Source organism: Lytechinus pictus, chromosome 2 (assembly GCF_037042905.1).
Source record: "Lytechinus pictus isolate F3 Inbred chromosome 2, Lp3.0, whole genome shotgun sequence".
Classification (NCBI taxonomy): domain Eukaryota; kingdom Metazoa; phylum Echinodermata; class Echinoidea; order Temnopleuroida; family Toxopneustidae; genus Lytechinus; species Lytechinus pictus.
Genome location: NC_087246.1, coordinates 48,082,860 through 48,098,735, shown reverse-complemented (window position 1 = coordinate 48,098,735; position 15,876 = coordinate 48,082,860). Strand labels below are relative to the sequence as shown.

Below are 15,876 nucleotides of genomic sequence, written 5' to 3'. Positions count from 1 at the left end.
TTATTTGCATGTTTTCAATATGGATGCCTTGCTTAAACGGCAAAAGAAAGATAAAAAACTTGAAAAACCCTATCTACATGTACATGTAACTATGATAAAAGAACGCCCACAACTGCATAACATGTATATTCACACAAAATGCCCATTATAAAATGCAGGCCCATTGTACATGCAAATGGAATTTCCTACCTAACAACCTGCAAACATTGACTAAGCATGTATACATGTGCATACACACACACACACACACCAATGGAGATAAGGGTTCTATTAATAGACCACAGAGTGCTATTTTAAGACCTGGTTGCTAAATATAGACGTTAATTGCTTTGGTTCTAGGGAGTTGTCATGAAGTATTCAGCATGCATGGAGAAGCAGGAAGTACTAAGGATTGGTTGAATGATCACTCCCATTGCTGAATGAAGTACAGGGAATAATTTTGCTTAAATATTTTAATAGCATTTTTGGTCATAAGAGAAAAGCTCTCGACTAAGTAATGTACAGTCCTATGACTCCTATGTAAAAATATGCTATACAAAAGACTCTATATGCATAGCAGTCTTTCAAAAATGTGGAGCAAATTGCGATGCAATACCAGGAAAATCATTCCCTGAAATATCTATAAAAATAAAATGCTGACCACTGTTCGCAGAAGACATCAGCGAACCAGGACCCCGCAACACAAAGCTTTGCAATGATCGTAGAACAAATTTTTATGATTGATTGCATTGACTACAATGTACAATCAATCGTAAAAATCAAGCGTACGATCAATCATTATCCTTTGTGTTACAGACAAGAAAATGAAAATAAAAGAAGACTGTCTATATTGACATACTTGCAAAAGCTAAACTGTGATCTGGTGGAATCATGAAAATGTACCTCACCATTTCCACAGATTTGTACGGCAATTCAAATAGCCCCCATCAGGCCGTCAATTATCAAGAGTTCAACAAAATATGCTACTTCTTCTTTACCTCAGACTGTTGAAGTAGACATGGTTCCATCTTTTGATACAAGGTCTGAATATCCATGTCAAAGGAAGTGTGAGAAAGCGGGGCCTAAATAAAGATACTGAATGGTACTGGAATGGTCGCAAACAATCAACACCTCTTGCAAAAGGCCCTTATCCACCTCGCTACAATATGTACATGTAGATTACCTTACTGTTACACTGCATATTGTTAATAAACTTAATATTAAAGTATTTTGTTTACATGTATTTTACTTTCTCAAAGAATGTATTAAACAAAATGAATTGGCTTACTTCTGGGTAGTCGAAGTCTGGTGAACTGGAGACATCTTGAATATAATCCAACCGGAATTGGTTCTGAGGTTCTGCTAGTTGAATAGGCGGTGACAATGTGCTCATGGCCCCTGTTATTGTCTGTAATAAAGGTAAAACAAATGAAACGTTGTAATGATGACTGACATTTCTAAAGAAAACAGGTGTGGCCTTACAAATTCCTTGTCTTTCACTATATAATAAAACACTTCTTTGGTAAAAAATCACACCGAGGTCTTAATACATGTAGCACTTCAAATTTTATACTCCTTACTTCAATGAGCATGATTTATTAATAAATCTTGAGATTTTTGGTGGAAAAATACAAGTATTTCAATCACACTCCCCAAACTGACATGGAGAACTGCACCTGCAATATTTCAGTTTTCACAACGGGATACTCCAGGGTTCTGTAACACAAAGATTAGCAATTACTTGTACGCTTGATTTTCACGATTAATTGTACATTGTAGTCAAATAAAAAAAATGTTCTACGATGATTGCTAAGCTTCGTGTTATGAGGCCCAGATTGCAGGTTGGCATGAGAATACAGGATTAGCAAATAAGTCCCAATGCTCATATGTGTGTAAGAGTGAAAATTTAAGGCTCTAACACAAGACAATCACACTTGGGCAAAAAGTCTTAAGATTTTGAACACACATGCTATACACACAGCAGAAATGACCTTGATAATGTTGTCATTATACAATATACCCTTCAATTTGGTGAAAATCATTTGATATTATTAATTATCAAATATTGATCAGATTTACTACAGCAGGCAATGTGATTTGGAACCTCTGTAGCTCATCCATATAAAAACTTAAAGGCTTCAGAATCAAATACTCAGAAGACAATTGAAAAGAAGTTGCAATTCAATTATTTATCTCAATTTGAGTGATTGGTTAGCAAACTGATTTCAAAGACTGTAAGGAAATTCATTAGGGGAAAAATATCTAAATGATGTTCATGGTAATTTGCATGAATACATAAAAACATGTCTGAGCCTATACTGTTTGTTGTACAATTGAATGTTCAAGGTATGAAATAAACTGTTACACACATACTATACATGTACATACAAGCAACCAAAAAAGGAAATGATACTCACAATAATTGCATCTCGAATATTCCTTCTTATATCTTCTATTTTCTTCTTTCTTTCACTGTAATAGGAACATTGATAAGTCAAAATAGACAGTGAAACAGTATAAATAACATTTTTATGACAAATATCCCAATCATACATGTTCTCCTCCCTTTGCCCAGTTTTTATAATTTTGCTGGTAGCCAGGTAAGTATACAGTACTTCTGAATTTTCTTACAATCAACCAAAGTGAGTGGGCGGATATCCAGGGTACATTAGATATATATAACAATGGACAAGAAATCGAAATTACATGTAGCCTCAAAATGAAATAAAAAATACTGTTCAACATTGTCATATCAGAAACATTGAAGACTGACCCCACCAAAAAAAAAAAAAAAACCTATGATCCATCTTCACTGATTTTAGATTGCAAAGATGAAAACAAATGCACCCCCTTCTCTCCCTGCAAATCTTCGAAAACACTATTTGATACCAAAATATCTATCGGCCTTGTACTATGTTTGTATGTTTCACAAAACATTGGTCATAAAGTGAATTTAAATATACTAACACTCCTAACATTGCATTGTTGAATGCAAAGATTGACCGTGAGATTTTGATTAATAAAATTAGGCAGATAAACAAGCATTGATATGATGGTCAACAAAAAAACTGCCGTAGTCATGTAACAACACTTGCACACACCCATGAGTCACTGTGGTATGGTTTTTTCTTCCAATATAAAAAGCATTGATCATGGTTTAAAATTATTCATAAAACATAACATAACCAATTAAAACAGACAAAAATAAATATCTCCCAAATAGTCTTGATTGTCATATGAATTCTACTTTTCAAACAAAATCAATTGAACACTTTTTTCAAATTAATTCCTAACATTTCATGATGATAAACATACATATCCATGGTCTTTTAGAATGCTGAAAAGATGATCTCAATTTCCAATTATCAGTTAACTCTTTTTAACAAATGAATTTATTTTACTTCATTAAACATACATGCAGACCTGATTTTCAGAAATTGCAATTGCAACTAAAATCATCTTGTGAAATATCAAGCATGTCTTGTCAAGGCAATACAGAAGATATCTTTGTTGTAGAACTGAATGATTTTGCTAAGAATTCCAATTTTACTGAAAAGACCAAAAGATCTGTTCTGTATACATTTAGTTTCAATTTACAATACACCTACCCATTTGAATTTTAATTAGTCTTTGAACTAAGAAAACAAGCCTGGAATGACTTCACCTTATTCATTCAATAGCGTCCCAATACACAAATAACACATACACAGCATTATTGCAATTTCAAGAAAGTCCGTACACAGATAAATTTTATCAAACTTCCATAGCATGAGGTAGTGCAAATTATTAAAATAATAAAAACCACATTCGTTTTTCATATGCATTCAAGTTTTTTCAACATGGTTTGTATTAAGGTTCAGACGAGAAAATTTCCAATAAAAATTAAAATAATTTGACATGAGATGGAAAGCTGCACAAATATGAAACCTCCATGCAGTCCTGAATAGTGATTGAGTTTTTAATCCAAGATAAATACCACATCTGACACTAGTACACTCATTCATGACAATGACCTTCATCACCTTACAAAGTCTGCAATCTTACCACTCATTTGTAGGAATTAGGGGGAAATTACATAAGTGACCTAAGAAAACAACTGTTTGCTACATTTCTAACTTTAGAGTTTATTTCCTCTGAATCTGGAAACTTACTCGGGTGAGAATCCATCTACATGAAGAATTCTCATTTGTTTCACGATGGTACTTTTTCCTGATTCACCAGCACCTTTACACAAGGGGGGAAGAGAGAAAAAAGAGAAACATTAACTGATTAAAGAGGGAAAACAACATGGTGGAAAATGTATGATTGGTGATGTACAAAATGTAGTTCGACTGCAGTGCAGTGTTGTCAGACCCAATGGTTATTATTATTGACATGTCAAACAAGACGCAGGTCTACACTACAGTAGATGTGCACGCACAAAATCCCTGACTCTCAGTTTTCATGGAAACGATGCATGGCAATACTTTGACACAATATCATATTTTATGGCTATGGTTCCACTAACCAAGCAATAATAGCCGATGCGTTGCTCTGTATATTTGCTTGTCCTTCTGGAGTTGCTTTTCAATTTTCTTGTTGGCCTCCTTTCGCTTCTTTTCTTCATCTTTCTCTTCGCTTGACAGGCCGTTCCCGAAGCAACCCATCGCACGCACGTTGCAATGCGGCTAGCCGACCCGTAGCTAGCCGAGATGAAAACTCAGAAGCAGTGAGTGCCGCTACGGGCACAGCACGGCCAGTAACAAGAACACACAATCCAACAAAAATGGTGCACTAGAAGTACGGAATAGGTCCTCTGGTGGCTAAAAATCCGTGGTAATAAATCCAAAGAAAATGGTGAACGGGCAGGACCGACTCCTTTGGCATAAAAGCGATGAAATCGCGAAGAAAACCAGAGTTAACTATGACATTGAGTGCAAATCTTCCAATACTTCAGCGAGCATATTATGTGCACATAATCGCGACATCGGATCATGTCATACATGCATTTCTACACAGCAACAGTGCATGCATGCAGTGTGTAAATGGTCGAGCGAGTGTATGCATACACAGTACTATCTCTACGTACAATACCAGGGTGCGGTTGCAATGCATGGCATTATGGGTAACCCCGTATCATTAGCAATTACAATACCTGTATAAGAGAAGAACGGACGGGCAAATTACTGCTATACATTATTTTGTTGTTTAATTAAATCCTAAAATTGCAGTTCATCACCATTTGTGTTTATATATTAATTAACATAAATCGCACCATGAGAATCATTTTGAAAACATCAATTTCTCCTTGCTATTGATAAGTATCTTGCTAATTTGCTCAGTTAATCCATGTCTGCCGTGATTTATCTCCTCCCCCAAATAAATTCATATAAAATCTACTCGTCACATTCCGTTCCTTCTATTCGTTGCTTTGACAAAAACTTTTTTTTAATCTTTTATGACGGAGCAAGCCCCTATTCCACGGCCTAAGTTAAAAAAATCAGTTTAATATTCCAGCGATTCGGTGAATCGTGTTTGCTGAGAATAATACACAAGCTTTCGGTCACGTTTCCGATACTCAAAAAAGATATTAAACGATATACAAGTAAATATCTTTCGAAGAGTTATCCCCTAAATCAAAACAAGCTTTTCAATCGTGAAGGTCAAAAAGTCAAAATATACAATACTGGGTTTTTTTTTTCATTATTGAAATTACATATAGGATATTATTGACCAAATGATAATATTCAGAAATACCTCTAGAATGTACTAATCAAAACTAAAAAATCAAACACAAGACAAACTTTGGTTTATTTCATGTAAAGATGTTTTGTTATAGTATGGGGTACGGTTTGGGAACAAATCATATGGGGATCCAATTAAAATCGCAACATCATCATGAACAAACAAGTTATTATGATCGTTGATAGTTGCCTCATTTATAATAATCACCAAAGAGCAATGATGTCATTTTGAGAATATTAACATATCGACATCATGAGAGCTATTATATGCTTGTAAGATTCATGACGCAACTGTCCTACCACCAGTAGCCTCGATGAAAAACCCAAACAGAAAATATATAAGAATATGAAATAAACCATTGAGAAAATCAAATTCTAATAGTAATAATTTAAAAATAAAAAAAAATCAATAGTCAACCGAATAGTTTTCGTTCTGGGAGGACAGAATTTGAATAAATATAATTTCACACTCACCGAAGGAGTCAGGATATGAATAAAATCAACTAATCAATGATCATTTATTCATGAAGACATATACAAATAAACGTTTCACTGCAATAATCCAAAGGTTTAAAATGTCATATTGTTACGTCTTATTATTCATGGTTTATTTATTTCAGAAACAACAATATCATGTGGCAGCCAATGGCTGAAGAAACATGTGTTTACAAAAAAAATACAGATTTACAATAATGCATGTAACAGAGCTGGTAGGATTTAAGAAAAATCGTTAATATGAGTAATAATTTGAAACTGAATAATGGAAGGTAATTACAGTAATCAACTTTGAATTGAACTAATAATGTATTCTAAATATAACCTAATACATGTCAGGAAAGTGAAAAAATATAAATTTGCTAGAAAGATGACAGCCAGTAATTTTGATAAAATTTGATACAATGTTGGGTCGATGCACACAAATCAAATAAACATTAAAAAAAACGATAAAAATATAATAAATTGAAGAAAATTATCTAATTAATTATAGACCTTTTCGGTTGAAAATAGTAAATAGATTAATTAGTATTTTGCCACAAATGGTTAAATACAACTTAAAAGCCAGATCTATAAATACAAAATTGAGTAATCAATTAGTACAAAGCCGGAATATTATAATATGAATTCTCGAGCGATATAGAAAACGAAATATCATGAAACTTTGAATATCTTAATCCGCATTCGCCCCAAAGTAGGCCTATGCAATAGAAAAAATATTAATTCATTAAAATCCAGTTCTATAAATACACAATTCAACAGTCTAAATTTAGTTAATGTTACATTATTAATTAAAGGACAAGTCTACCCCAACAAAAGTTGATTTGAATAAAAAGACAAGCATAACACTAAAAATTTCATCAAAATTTGATGTAAAATAAGAAAGTTGACATTTTAAAGTTTTGCTTAATTTCACAAAACAGTTATATGCACATCCAGGTCGGTGCAAATGAGGAGACTGATGACATCATCCACTCACTATTTCTTTTGTATTTTATTATATGAAATATGATAATATTCTAATTTTCTTCTCATTGTCAAGTTAAACAGCGATTAATTCCCCCAGAACATGTGGAATGGGCATTGTTTAATACTATATGGTTCAGTCAAGCTAAATGAAATATTGTATAATTCAAACAATAAAAAACAAAAGAAATAGTGAGTGATGGACATCATTGACTGACTCATTTGTATGTCACTGAGTTGTGCATATCACTGTTTTGTGAAAATAAGCGAAACTTAAAAATGCCATATTTTTCTTATTTAACATCCGATTTTGATGAAATTTTCAGCATTATGCTAGTTTGATTTTTCTCTATTTATTCAAATCAACATTTTTCTGGGGTGGACTTGACCTTTAGATTTCTATTTATACCTGAACTCATTACGCCAAAAGGAATATGCTGGTAGTTTTACATGTAAATTGCGATATAAATAATCATAACTATTATTTGCATTGAAATGCATATAGAAATTTCACAAAATCGCCATTTAGAGTCACTTGGGATGATAACAATTTAGATATTGAGTTTTCTGTCATTATTAATCAGGCGGACAATAGATGGAATACAACATTGATGATACAGCAGTCCAACAGTTGGGTTACGGTATAGCAGGTAATCTTTTCTGATTTGGACGAAATTGTCAGATTTGACTCCCTGATGAGAATTAACTTGCTGATATAAATAGAAATATGCCTATCTAATGGCCTATGGTGCATGTGGTGGTGATATGGTGGTGGTGGTGATGATGATGATGATGATGAGGATGATGAGGATAATGATGATGATGACGATGATTATGATGATGATGATGATGATGGTGATGACGATGATGGTGATGACGGAAATAGTGCATTGACGTATACAGATGGGGGTGGGGGCATGGACCCCACTTAAATTTTCACATAAGAAAAACAAGAGAAAAAAAAGAAAGACAAACGAAAGGGCTGAAATATAAAGTATTTTTTGATATTATATCAAAATCTATATATATTATAGGAAAGCCAGATTTTCGTATCAAAAATGTAAAAAAAAAATCTGCTTGCTCTCTTCGATCTCTCGCTGCTTTTTAGAAATGTTGCTCCATGTGCTATACATGTATATGTATCGGCTCTTTACGCTACTTTAATCATAATTAAAATAATGGTTAAATATGATGGCGATGATGATCATGATGATGATGGTGGTGGTATGTTGATCATTTCCACCATCACAATTCGCCTCAACATCAGACTGCTGATGGTGAATACAAATAATATATAAAGGGAGGCTTGTTGAAACGATTAGTAAAATAAGATGAAAATAAAATAAGAAGATTAGAAAGAGTGAAAGAAAGAATAATACAAGAAGAAGTCACATATAGATAAAAATTAAAAATTAAAATAAGAAGAAGTATACTATAGAAGAAGAATTGAAATGATTTATTGAACACACTAAAGGTCTATATCTGTGTTCACTCTCTATTCTCTGTTCTCTCATACTTTGAAGATGAATTTTCCTGTAATACAACGCTTTCAAAAGTTTTGGTCAAAATTATTCTAACATTTGGATCTTGCACACATGTAATGACCGTTATCATGTTTATTAATTGATTATAAATTTTGAATTTTACCGCGATTCCAGATTTAGAAACCACCGTTCAGTAAAGTCAATTTAGTCAAGTTCACCCCAGAAAACATTTGATTTAAATAAATAGAGAAAAATCAAACATAAATAACGCTGAAAACTTCATCAAAATCGGATGTAAAATAAGAAAATTATGACATTTTAAAGTTTCGCTTATTTTTCAAAAACAGTTCTAAGCTCAACTCAGTGATATGCAAATGAGAGAGTCGATGATGTCACTCACTCCCTATTTCTTTTTTTTTTTATGTGTTTATGTTTTAATTATACAATATTTCAATTTCTAAAAAATTGACAATTACGACCTCCTTGCCTGAACCACAAAATGTTAAAATAATGAAATTCCACGTGTTCAGGGAGGAATGAAACTTCGTTTCACATGACAATGACGAGAAAATCAAAATATTTCATGTTTCATAAAATGAAATACAAAAGAAATAGTGAGTGCATGATGTCATTGGCCCCCTCATTTGCATACCGAACAGGATGTGCATATAACTGTTTTGTGAAATTAAGCGAAACTTAAAAATATCATAACTTCCTTATTTTACATCCGTTTAAAGGACTTGTCCTTTAAACACTTTTTTTAAGCTAACATAAACGTAATTCCCGGGAAGCGATCGAGGGCGTATGCCCCAAAGAAACATGATAGGGCTTGCACCGTGTGCCCGACTATGTAAATTAATGTATATACTCTCGAGTCTCAAAAAGAACATTCAAAATCTTTTGGGAAAAACAAATATGGCGAGCAAGGTGACTTTTTTTCTCTGCATGTCCATGATTTCGTTTACCGATTGTCATTACTGTCACACACGATTATCATGACGAATACTGTTTGATAATATTGATCAATAAATAAACTCTTACCCCCCCCCCCAAAAAAAAAAAATGTATTTAGTACGTTTTCTTTTGTACAGGGACGATGCAAGGATGTTTTGGTTAGGGGTGGGTTGGCAAGACGACCTAAAAATTACAGGGGTAATCACACGGCCAAGGTCTCTCCTTAGTGGTAGTTGCCCCTTGTCCCCTGTTGTGCCGCCCCTGCATTCTCTATCACGAAATTTGTTCTGTTTTGTTCTCACTCGCTTTGCAATCTCGCATATTTCGATACAAAATTGTTGTAGGGAAACAAGTGAATACGTCAAGCAAAGCTGAAAACTAAGAGTGGTATTTTTCTTGTCTTCAATACCATGAATTATGATGAATATTGTGCTTATTTTGGTTTAAGATGCAAAATAACTAATAATACGACAGATATTTGGAGAGAGAGTACATTTACTAAAATGAAAAGGTTGTTGATTAGAATAAATACAACATGGTTTGGGAACCAAACGACGAAGTCATAAAAGTTGAAATTAAAGAGAACATGTTGATTTTGCAATGAAATTGGATCGTATCTCGTGCATTAAAAATATATGATTAAACATATCAAGTCACACTAACTCTTAAACAGATGATCTTTAAACATTCATGAAGTTCTTAAACCAGACTGAGTCCAACCTCTGAGAGCCCTGCACGTGGCCCCTGAACCGGGAGACGGGGGGGGGGGGGCTTTGGCACCCTTTTTCAATAAAAATGTTAATTAACATCAAACTATGATTTTATGCCCCGCCCCCTCATTTTCAAAACCACTCTAAGCACCCTCTTTTTATAACAATATTAATGAAACTTGCAATATATGTTTTAATAACTTTCTGAATAATTAAGGAAATAGATAATCACACTGCTAAAATAAATACATCTTAAAATCGTTTAAAAAAATGGATTATTTGTTATTTTTTGGTGAATGTACATTCCAATGCATCAGGGGACAGGTTTGTTGTCAGTGTGTCATTTGTCGTCAAAAATTAATGTCATACATCTTATGACCAGTGGCGTAACCCGGGGAAAATATTCAAACAGTGCCACTCCCTTCCTGACTACGTTTCCATTTTGGTATATAAGCAAGGGTGCGAAGCGACCGAGTGTGAGAATTCAATTCCATTTATGCTCTATATTATACTGTTTTTCTGTTTTTTTTTTTTTACGAAGTAAGAATGCCCTTCTGTGAAATTGTACTTGATTTGTATTACTTTGTATTATGTTTTGAATCGAAATTAAATAAAAGAATTGAATTGAAGAATTGAATTCAATTTTTATTGTATAAAATCAAATTTCTTGCGCATTTTGCCCATTAAACTGGAACGTACACTGAAATCGAACATTATGAATGATGTAGATGGGAATAATATAAACTTAATTCTTAGTCAATGACTATTTCATATAATCACGCGGGGAGCGAAGCGATCGAGCTATTACAGGGGTGCGAAATTAAGCGATTTTGAGGAGAATCAGGCATTTATAAAACTCAGTATAATCAATTATACAGGCTTTATTCAATTTTAGCGCGAGCTAAAAAAAAAAGAATTGAAGTTAGACCAGAAAAAAAAAACATTTTAAGGACTGCTGTCAGGAATACATGAAGAGCATACATCTCACCAATCCAATAATGCGAACGAGAAGCGCGGACTATTTTAAAAATATATATTCAGACCTTCAAAGGTGGCAATTACTTATCATCAAAAAGATGCGTATTGTGTCACATCAAATCAAATACTAAATGCTCGATACACGACGAAAATATTTGGTGCATACGTTGCATTCAGGGGCGGCGGAACGTATTTTCGTTTGGGGGGCAGAATCAATATGACACTTATATGTCAAAATGGGCATTTTGATGATGTTTTCACCAAGAAATTATCATCTGTGTGTTTTGTAATAATTAAGTTGAGCAAATCCACTTTGAAGTGATTTCTGATTGATAAGATATCATTTAGGTTTTATTTTTGGCGAGAGAGCGAAGCGAGTGAGGAGCGGTTTGGAAAAATTTTCAAATCTGAAGATGTAAATCTCTCGCTTTGGTCAATTATGGCGCTAATTACTGTTGAAATTGCATCTTTGCGAGATGTTGCGAGCTCAAATTTTTAGACATTTCATGTAATAAGACATGAAAGTTAAATATTCCGAACAGATTTTGTAATCATGAAAAAATGTGTATTCAACTAAAGAGTTAACGCGAGCGCGAGCTGAAAATTTTAATATACTGACCAGAAAAAGGAACATGAATAGGATACATATCTCACCAATCGAATAAAGCGGGCTCGAAGCGCGATCTGAAAGTTTGTGATATTCCAACCTGAAAAGTGAAAACTAAACATCCTAAGCATTTTTTTTTTGGAACCAGGAACAGAATGAGTACCTTACTAAACAATAATTGATGCGAGCGCGAAGCGCAAGCCAAAAATGTTGTGATTTTCTAACCTAAAATGTATAATGTTTTACTTCAAAAAGGGTAATTCATTTTGAAAAAGGGCACATTTCATTTTGAAAAAGGGCATTTTCCATTTAGAAAAAAAGGCATATTTTTCCAACGGGGATTTTTTTTGAGGGGGGGGGGGGGGGAGTGCCCCCCTGCCGTTGGTTCCACCGCCCCTGATTAACTTGAAAAAGCAATATTTTTAGTGCCATCTTGAACGAGATTATGTATCCAATTATACATTCAATGCGAGCGCCAGGAGTGATAAAAACATAGACCCTAAGCAAATTATGTTTCATCAAATTATGGGGGGAAACGTCTTGTATTACATTCCCCCTCTATGTTTCTCTTTCTTTCTCCCTCTTTTCCCCTTTTCCCTCGTTTTTTGTGTCTGTCGATGGGAGGGGGGGGGGGCATGTGTCCCCCGCGCCCCGGGAATGCGAATGATGTTGCACACACACTTATAATCATTATGATTGAATTTTTTTTTCTGCTTAGTAATTTGCTATGAGAGTTAATATCTTTAGTTGTGAAATGAGCCAAAACAAAAATTGAGGGGACACACCTTTGATGCACTTCATGCAACATGCCGTGCGTGCAAACAATTCTTAAAAGTCGAGAGCGAGCGAAGTGAGCAAGCATTTTTCCTTTTTAGAATGAGAGTCTAATTTTGTGATAGATTTAGATATGTCATTCAGAAAATAACACATCCTTACCCCCTTTACCTTTCATTTACTTTTCCTTTTATGTTTTCCCCTCTTTTCTATTCATTCATTCATTATTAATTGATTGATTAATTAATCTATTAATTTATATATTCATTTACTTATTTATTTACTTATTCATATATTCAATTATTTATTTATTCCTTTATTTATTTTAATTCTTCTTTTTTTTTTTTTTTAAGGGGAGAAGTTATTGCCCCAAATCCATCACCCATATCTACGCCAGTGACTATCATACTATACCGGCATCGAACAATACTCGCCTTTAATTGAATTGATTGGTGATTAATCAGGCCTAATCTTGATTGAAAATGAACCAAAATACGGATCCTATTTTAAGATAAGAATTAATGAGTTCATATGGATACCCAAAAAATATCAATACACACATTTGCATATTTTTTTAAAAATCGTTGATTCATTCTTTACAATATTCACGATATTATTCTTAGAGAATATAAATTTAAATTGTTTAAAAGAATTATTCATTTCATTACATATTACAATGAAAAAAATACAATTTTTGAAAAGTATTTTTAGATACTAATGCTTTCATATCAGATGAAGATTAGTGTGCGCTCAATTTGCAACTTAATCTTTATAATTATGCTCTCGGGGAGAGAGTGGGAGAGAGAAAAAAAGAAAGGAATACAAGAGAAAATTGAAAAAATGATGAAATAATCATGTTTAGGAATGTATTTTTGAACAAATGAATTTTAATTTTGAACATTCATTTTTTTTAGTGTCGCTTGCTTTGTCCACTCGCGACTATTTTGAAATAGGCATCGAACGTGATGTTTTGTCCCCTCATTTTTGTCCGCTCATAATCCACTGCTCCATACACTTGTCATCACCACTATACCACAAAAGCCATTCACTTTTTCTTCTTTTCTCCTTCCTCTTTCTTCGTCTCTCTTTCCTTACAACCTGTCATAATTGTCATTTCTGAAGCACGTAATTACAATAATGGAAGCCATCATCTCTTGTTCTGTCTCGGCAAGCTTACTTAGTCAATCCAAAAACTGAGTTATAATTAGCATCGATGTTGCTATTAATACCTCTCCCGCTCGATAAAACCGAGAAAAGGACACTGTAAGTAGGTATATTAAGGGTGATATATAAAATTCGCCAAGTGAGGAAAATTCACATCGATCTATTGATGTGAGTCGGTGGGTTGAAAATTAAAAAGTTGATGACTTCAGGCTTGAATGCTTTTTTTGCTTGAAGGTTTGACAGCTATATGTATCATTTCATTTATATAATTTTCAACATTGAGTTGCATTTATCAAAGCCCCCTGTAAAATATGTTTTCTTTTTTTTGGTAAATAAGCCTACTGCCCATTATGTCTTGATATAACCCCTTTCTTGCTAACAAAATACACTTGATAATCATATTCGAAGCAAAACCATTTGAAGGGTAGATTTTTTTATAATGATGTTTTATTGTATTCTCTTAAATCAAAATAAACATTCACATTCCATAAGCAAGTTGTACAAACTATTTGAAACATGATTATAAATTACACAATAATCCATAACAAATATAATTATACAAATTATACATCACACTTCAAAGATACTAGAAATTAATACTAATGCGTTTCAGCAATTACAAAATGAAATATTAACAAGATGTATGAATGATAAGAGAGGGAAAAAAAAGATAAAAAGTGTTGTTCTACCTCCCAACCCCCCCCCCCCCCCCCGTACCCAGGTTAGGAGCACCCTCCCCTTTTTATGCCTATGTATAGTTGGATGTAGTTGGATGGCCCAATCGATTCACAGTCCAAGATATTTCATGGATCATTTTGGATATAAAAGAATCCCTATTTTTCGTTGTTAGAAGATGACCCCCCCCCCATTTACTGATTTCCTTATTTTTAATTACAGGGCTCTAGTACTCGGAAATTGTCTAAACCTATTCATTTAGATTTTCAAAAAAAAATCCACCGGCTAATAAGTGCATGCGCACGAGGTTCCTTATTTTTAATTTCAAAACACACACACACCCAAATCGCTCTCCTAATGAGCTTGGTCGTTTCGCTTGCTTGCTTGTATGTATTCCAGAAGATTTGAAAATTGAATGTATTAATCCGCCCCTTTCGAAAAAATCCTGTGTATGGCCATAAAAATAAATAATATTATTAATTCAATTTGAGCAAAATTCTTTTTCGCCTATATTATGAAATATGATGGAAATTTATGTTGATTTTACGATCGGTTTAACAAAGCATTCGGATTTCCTACAAGAGGGAGAGGGGGGGGGGGGGGTAAGGACCTTAAGATTCCCACCCCCCATCAGTGCGGTCAGCCAGTACCCCAACTCAATTATTGATTTTTGACTAATGATCTTTGCAGTAGTTTGTCCCTTTCCCCTTTTTATATCGCATTGGTTCTAAATAACATGCCTGCTCGATCGCAGTTTATCTTGAATGAAAAGTGGACAATTATGAAGTACGCCACCAACGTCTTAATGCAAAACATGATTCAGATCTTCAAATATTAGTCAACTTTGTATAGTGTTCTTTAATCTGATGCCGTTTTCAGTGTTTATATGAGTTTCATTTTATGTTTATTTTTTTTCAACAGGATAAGTTAAAGGATGAAATAATTGAAAATCTATATTTTCTTGTCTGTCAAGATTTAATTCCTATTAAAGGCCTATCCGTCGTGGAGCAATTCACTCTTATTTGAATAAAGTTACTCAATCGATGCCTCTTTAACCAGTCTATATATTTCCCCGAAAGAAAAAAGTCTAATGCATTTTTTAAAATAATATTCACATGAAGATCTTATATAGGTTCAAATTTTGCATGGACACTGTTTGTTAAAATTTGACCGACCAAACAGTCAGCTTCTGTTAACTTAGGAATGGCAAAACTGTTTACATTCCTCAACCTAGGAGGGGCGTATGCCCAATTCTAAAAAAATGTATTTCTTATGCTCTTCAAGTTATTAAGCCTAAAAGAAAAATGAGGGGGGGGGATGGATCCATTTTTATGAAGTTAAGATTCCATTTACATTTCATGAATAAA

General features: G+C 33.6%; 1 protein-coding gene across 1 annotated transcript; it reads right to left on the bottom strand.

Annotated features, from left to right (window-relative positions):
* Positions 1–403: 403 nt before the first annotated feature.
* Positions 404–4,999, bottom strand: LOC129271201 (guanine nucleotide-binding protein G(s) subunit alpha-like). The gene is made up of 5 exons (XM_054908579.2): positions 4,487–4,999; positions 4,131–4,203; positions 2,397–2,451; positions 1,268–1,387; positions 404–415 (listed from the first exon to the last, which is right to left on the bottom strand). Exons 1-5 carry the CDS (start codon positions 4,623–4,625, stop codon positions 404–406), a joined length of 399 nt encoding a protein of 132 aa, XP_054764554.2. The 5' UTR covers positions 4,626–4,999.
* Positions 5,000–15,876: the final 10,877 nt, after the last annotated feature.

Bases quoted from the DNA above. Each gene is read 5' to 3' on its own strand.
- LOC129271201 (XM_054908579.2), bottom strand. From the start codon at position 4,625: ATGGGTTGCTTCGGGAACGGCCTGTCAAGCGAAGAGAAAGATGAAGAA. The intron at 4,204-4,486 runs GTTAGTGGAACC...CCTTGTGTAAAG, and splicing joins GCATCGGCTATTATTGCTTG to GTGCTGGTGAATCAGGAAAA. The intron at 1,388-2,396 runs GTGAGTATCATT...CCTTTATTACAG, and splicing joins ATATTCGAGATGCAATTATT to ACAATAACAGGGGCCATGAG.